The sequence below is a fragment of the Ostrinia furnacalis genome, unplaced genomic scaffold, assembly GCF_004193835.3.
Source record: "Ostrinia furnacalis isolate ACB-3 unplaced genomic scaffold, ASM419383v2 OfSCF1409, whole genome shotgun sequence".
Taxonomy (NCBI): Eukaryota; Metazoa; Arthropoda; class Insecta; order Lepidoptera; family Crambidae; genus Ostrinia; species Ostrinia furnacalis.
Window position 1 is genome coordinate 514955 of NW_021131648.1, and position 6021 is coordinate 520975.

At 38.7% G+C, this 6021-nt stretch overlaps 1 protein-coding gene across 1 annotated transcript; it reads right to left on the bottom strand.

The window, feature by feature from the left end:
- Nucleotides 1-253: 253 nt before the first annotated feature.
- Nucleotides 254-1032, bottom strand: LOC114352619 (uncharacterized). Its single transcript, XM_028304281.1, has 2 exons — nucleotides 337-1032; nucleotides 254-295 (listed from the first exon to the last, which is right to left on the bottom strand). Exons 1-2 carry the CDS (start codon nucleotides 1030-1032, stop codon nucleotides 254-256), a joined length of 738 nt encoding a protein of 245 aa, XP_028160082.1.
- Nucleotides 1033-6021: the final 4989 nt, after the last annotated feature.

Below are 6021 nucleotides of genomic sequence, written 5' to 3' on the forward strand. Positions count from 1 at the left end.
GATCCCAGTCGGATGGCCTTCTCTGGTCGCGTAGCCAACGGTAAGGGTAGCAGCATAAATCAGATCCCGTGTCAACAAGAAATTGGTGTTTGGTAGTCTTGTCCGTGACAAAAAGGCGGCGACCATGAGGATCAATCGAGCAGCAATCAGTACCCGCCATTACTGATTGCTGGTTGCGTTTTCCGCTGCCCAATTGCACGGAGCGGTGCATTTTGAAGCTTTCTGTCTAAAAGTCCTGTGATACCAACAGTATTTAGGTGTGTTTGCTCTTGAATTCTCTTCTCGTCTTCGGTTTCTGGAAGTGGAACGGGATCGTGAGGTGTCACGTTGTTGCACCGTTAATGCTGCAACTTGTTTTGTCAAGTTTTCCACGCATTCCACGAGTGAGCTTAAAAGTGTTGGTGCACTATTGACTGCGAAGACGTTAGCAGGTCCAGGAGTGACTTCTGTAATTCTATCGGCCAGATCTGCCAATTTGTCCAAGCTAAGATCGGCCTGTGCTGCTAGAATTGCTTGTACCTGGTTGGGCAGTCGACGAAGCCATAATTGTCGTAAAAGCCCTTCGTCTTTGAGGGTTGATCCAGCAAGAGATTTTAAGTGTCGTAAAAATGTCGAGGGCTTCCTATCTCCCAGTTCCTCGTCACTGAGAAGGCGTCGCACACGTTGTTCCTCTGATGTTGAAAGACGCCGTATTAGCTCTTCTTTAAGCTTCAGGTATTTGTTTTCTTCCGGAGGGTTCATGACAATATCTTCAATTTCACCTATTACTCTTTGATCGATAGCCCCAATAACGTGGCTAAATTTAGTCATATCTGTAGTAATGCCGGCAAGATGGAACTGAGCTTCGACTTGCGCGAACCATATAGTTGGTCTATCAGTCCAAAACGGCGGAAGTTTAACCGATACTCTGCAGACTTGGTCATTTGAACTTTCCTGTTTAGGTTCTAGCCGTGCTTTTTGAAGATCCGACTGTAAAATTGCATTTTTAGCTCTTAGCTCTTCTAGCTCTGCTTGAAGCTCAGCATTAGCCATGGTTGGTGTATTAACAAATGCACGGCAACAGAAAAGGAGAATCTAAAAATAATTAAAATTAATTAGTGAAAGTATCCTTCTCCGCAGGTTAGAGGTACATAACTAACAATTATAAGGAAGATGCAATTATCTCAAGCAGATTACAGTTAATATACAGTGAGTAGAGATGTTCATAAACTATAGCAAATAAATAAAATTAAATTGTATTGTAAGTTTCATAAAAGTTATTAGTTTTGTTTTAAATCAATAGTTACACGATATGTCAAGGAGCAGTGCAATACAAACAGATGTAAAACATTCAAATACACACACACAATGGTCATAAATAATTAGCAGGCACATCCAATATAAGAAGTATGGCAGCAGGGTTTTGTGCAAATACTAATTTTTAGTTGATAATGCAGTTTAGTATTAGAAATAATTAAAGTACCAATTTTATGAATTTTATGAAATAGCAAGAGTTAAGAAATATAAGTATTTGACTGTGCTTCAGGACTAATTTTATTTTAAAGCAAAGAGTTTTCAAGTTTTAGAGCTAATTAAAAATCATTCATTGAGACAACATTGATTAGAAAGTAGTAGTAGTAAGCACGATTTGTATGAATCTAATATTACAATAAATATTACTTAAAGTGACTATGTTACAAGAATAATACACGTTTAACAAATAACAATTATGTATGTAAAGAGAACAAGGTGAGGTAAGAGTCTTTGAGCACTTTCTGCAACTTGGATTTGAGTTATTGACAATGTGTTCGACGCATTTAATGCACAAATTTGGAAGAGTTAGTGGTACTTGCGTGGCAGGAGGCTTTCGTAGTCACTTCACTTGGACAGGTAGCACTTTGTGAATCGTGATTAGCGGTTCGGAATTCAGGCACACTACACTGTAATATGTATCCCAAGCAGGTAAAAGGGCGTAGGGCGGGCAGTTGTCTCGTGGTCGTGTCGTGTAGGTAGATACTCGATGGTTAACCGGTTATCGGGTCGGTATGTTCTGGATTCCTTTATCACTCAATAGGACGTCTAATTGCGTGTTGGTGATGAGAGTCCAGGGTGTAATTTCACGTTCGGGGTCACCAATTTGGGGTTTCATGCGGTGGCGTTCCCCCAAGCCAAATGAAACACCGGTTAGCGTTAAGACGATGTGTAATCGGTTATCGTTGTACACGTTGTACACAACACAAAATATCACTCTAAACACAGTTTGGTAATCAGCGTAAACATTGCATGTATCACAAACAGCATACGGTATGATTAACTTATGTGCAATTACAATAGTTCGTGGAACGACCAAAAGTAGCTCCGAGTGAGCGGGAAAATGTGAAGTCCCGTTCCGTCAATTTTGACAGCTTGTGTCAGTGATGCGTTCAGAAACCCGAACGCCACAGAAGCATCATGAGCTAACAAACAACAGGATACGATCTATTAACTCTGACAGAAAAGAAGGATAACTTTGACTTGTATAGGTGCGTAGAAGCCTATTTTACAGAAAATCTATGAAATTTTAATCGTAGCTCCCAAATAAATGAACCATTTGGGATTTAGCTCTCTTTGGTTTGAAATCTAACCTGCACAAAAGTATTTTGTTGACGTTGACTATGTTGAACGATGGATCAAATCTGTTTAATTCCATTGAGAGCTACGATTTTACAGAAATATTCAGATACACTCGTAAAAAAATATTATGATCCCAAATTTTCAGCCGAGGGTAAAAAATAGAATCATTTCTAATAGCTTTGCTAGCCCAATATGCCAAATATTGTAAAGGATCAAAATCGCGTTTTGTGACTAACAAAAACCGACCATCAAATTACTTTTGGATGAATTCCACGAACAAAGAGGCTTAGGTAAGGTAATATTCAAAGAAAACCTTTTACTGAATATTATCTTTAAACGTGTAAGCACGTGTCACTTAATTCAATTAACATATCTAAAAAACAACGCCAAAACACTCAGAAATAATTAAAACGTGGCAATCTCATTATTATTTCTGTCAACAAAGTCATTCCGTTTATCATGTCATAACAACCGCGACGAAACAAGAACAAAAATTAAACTTCCGAAGTAATTTCATCAACTTTAGATACGTAATATTAGCTCAGTAAGTACTTGTTTAATGTCCCGACGTTATTCTGTACGTTTTTTATCTGTCACGAGCCCAACCAGAGACAATAAGGTGTTAAATAAATTAATTTAACAGAAGCCTGGGGGTCTTGGCTGTCACGGAAAACTTATGGAATGCTATTGGCACAGAGTAAAAATAACAAGCTGGATCACAGAAACGAGTGTTTTCAACTAGGTTTTATTATTGTTTGGAAAAGTTTTGCCGTTTTCCAGCACTTTCATATTTTATTATTAACTTTGCCTAGGAAGTTTGGCTATTCAACGGAAAACTACCTTTGACGGATCACCCTACTTAAAAGGATTTTTATATTTATTGATTTACTTGTCACATGGGTATAACAGATGATAAAGTAAATATGTTTTACGTTGAACAACTCATAATATGTCAATATGAGTAGGTAGAAAATAATTGAATTCTAGCAAAACCATTTTATCTGGGGATCGAATTTAGTAACTTTTTACAAATATTACATCCTTTTTTTGACCTAATTACCTTTTTTTTTTCGACTAAAATGCAGATTAAAGTGGTTAATAGAGACGATCGGACGGTTTTTAAGTGTCGATCAAAAGTATCTAGACCCAAATCTAGTAACACAGGATAAATGGCGTAATGGAGTGTTACATCTGTTTCTTTATACTCTGTGGTGAATTTTTGTGAAAAGCAAAAGTCGTTTTATTTAGCCCCGCGGCCGCGGCACGCCCATAAATCATTCCACCGCTGCTGCTGAGCACCTATTTAAAGTAATAACTGGCAACATTATTATTAAAATAAGGTCAGAACGCACAATATTCCGCGGGGATGAATGTAATGCGCGAAAGGGTTACGTATATGCTGAATAAAAGTTGAAGGGCGAAGTACGACCCTATTAACTAACAAAGGAGCATAACTATTTGAATAGAAAATATAAATTGGTGCTCAGGTGAACTGTAACACAACTCTCCTGATTGCGAGCCCCAATTACGGTATTGAATGAAATGCTATGATTCGTAAACTTACCTGTAATATAAATAGGTGCACTAACTGTTTCTTCAGTCACTTTTCACGTTACGTTGATCAAACAGGATTCACAGAACTGAAAAGAGACAAAAAGTCATTAAGATATTTGAAGTAGGTAACTATTTCGTTTTTCATTCTTTTTAAAGCGGAAAAAGGGCAGACAAAGTATTGTTATTTGTGATCGCAGTTAAACTAGTTGGAAATTAACATCAGCAAATGGATGACCTTCAGTGCTCAGGGCAGCTCGGCTCAAAGGCGCGACCGCTAACTTTTGTACAGTCGACATCACAAAATATCTAGAGAAAGTACTAAAAATATATCTTTACAATAAATGAAGCTGCTGTAAGGGAATTTGTTGATTCAACATTTTATACAGGGCCACCTAATCTCAAAATGACCAAAGCTTTTAATTTGGGAATCAAACAACGGATATAATTGTACTTAGATTCGTATTTTTACATTTTACATCCCAACATCCCAAACTAATAAGTACCAACATCTAGACATATTAGGTATGCACAATGCAAATGCTCATAAAATGTTTGTACTGTGCTGATACTAAGAGTCTAACTCGCAAGCTCTATTGGAGCTAAAAAACGATTTTCTCTAATCCAGACGTTAGTCAGCGTATGTTTTGATGTCGACTGTACTTACCTACGAATACCTGTTGAGGCGTCTTCAGAAAATAAACTTTTTGCCAACCCTATCCCGAACCGCGATCTTTAGCTGTTACAAAAGGTTCAAACACGTAACTTATTTCGCTGTGAATCTAATTACGAGAACGACTCAATAAGTCACGGGGACTCATAATACACTCGCGAGCAAAACTATGGAATCACTTACATGAAGTTGTTTCCACGCGATCTTGTGTACTAACGAATTTGTTAGTAACAAAAAAAGTGCCACCATTTTAAAGATTAAACTTTTACCTTTAAATTGATACCAAATTCATTTAAATCACACCAGTATTTAAAAAGATATCGCGGCTGATGTGAAGAAGTAAGGAAAAAGACATGTATCAACTGTTTGATACGTCGCGAGTTGCGGCCCATTTACCCCCTATAAAAGCACGTGTTTTCGGATTTTTGCTTTCACACGTTGATCCATACACATCTCAGCTTCTTTTGACACCTTACCTGGGATTCTACACCTTCAGAAGCAGCACAAATCCTTGCACTATTGCAAGAAGGGCTCAGCCAGCGGACTGTCGCATGTCAGCTCCACATAAGCCAGTCCTGGGATTCGAAAGTTTTAAGACGCGGGTGGCTTGCTCGACTTCCCATCGAGATGTGTACGAGCAAATTGAAAGCGTGCTTATCGGTGACCTGCCGTTAGTTTCGAGCCTGTGGCAGGCCTTTTTGGAGTCAAATTCTATTGCTTATATCTTAGACAAACTGTCCACACGCTAACAGCTATCATACGAACATTTCTGAGCTCTTGCTGGACGTCGATACCAGTTAAATGACGATTTCATAGAGAGGTTGACATGAAAAAACGGTCATCCTTCTGCGATGTGCACTGGCGCTGTTCAGAACTTGGTCTCGGGATAAAGCCACTAGTCTCCCGAAAGTGTCTTAAAACTTTCGAAACCCAGGACTGGCTTATGTGGAGCTGACATGCGACAGCCCGCTGGCTGAGCCCTTCTTGCAATAGTGCAAGGATTTGTGCTGCTTCTGAAGGTGTAGAATCCCAGGTAAAGTGTCAAAAGAAGCTGAGATGTGTATGGATCAACGTGTGAAAGCAAAAATCCGAAAACACGTGCTTTTATAGGGGGTAAATGGGCCGCAACTCGCGACGTATCAAACAGTTGATACATGTCTTTTTCCTTACTTCTTCACATCAGCCGCGATATCTTTTTAAATACT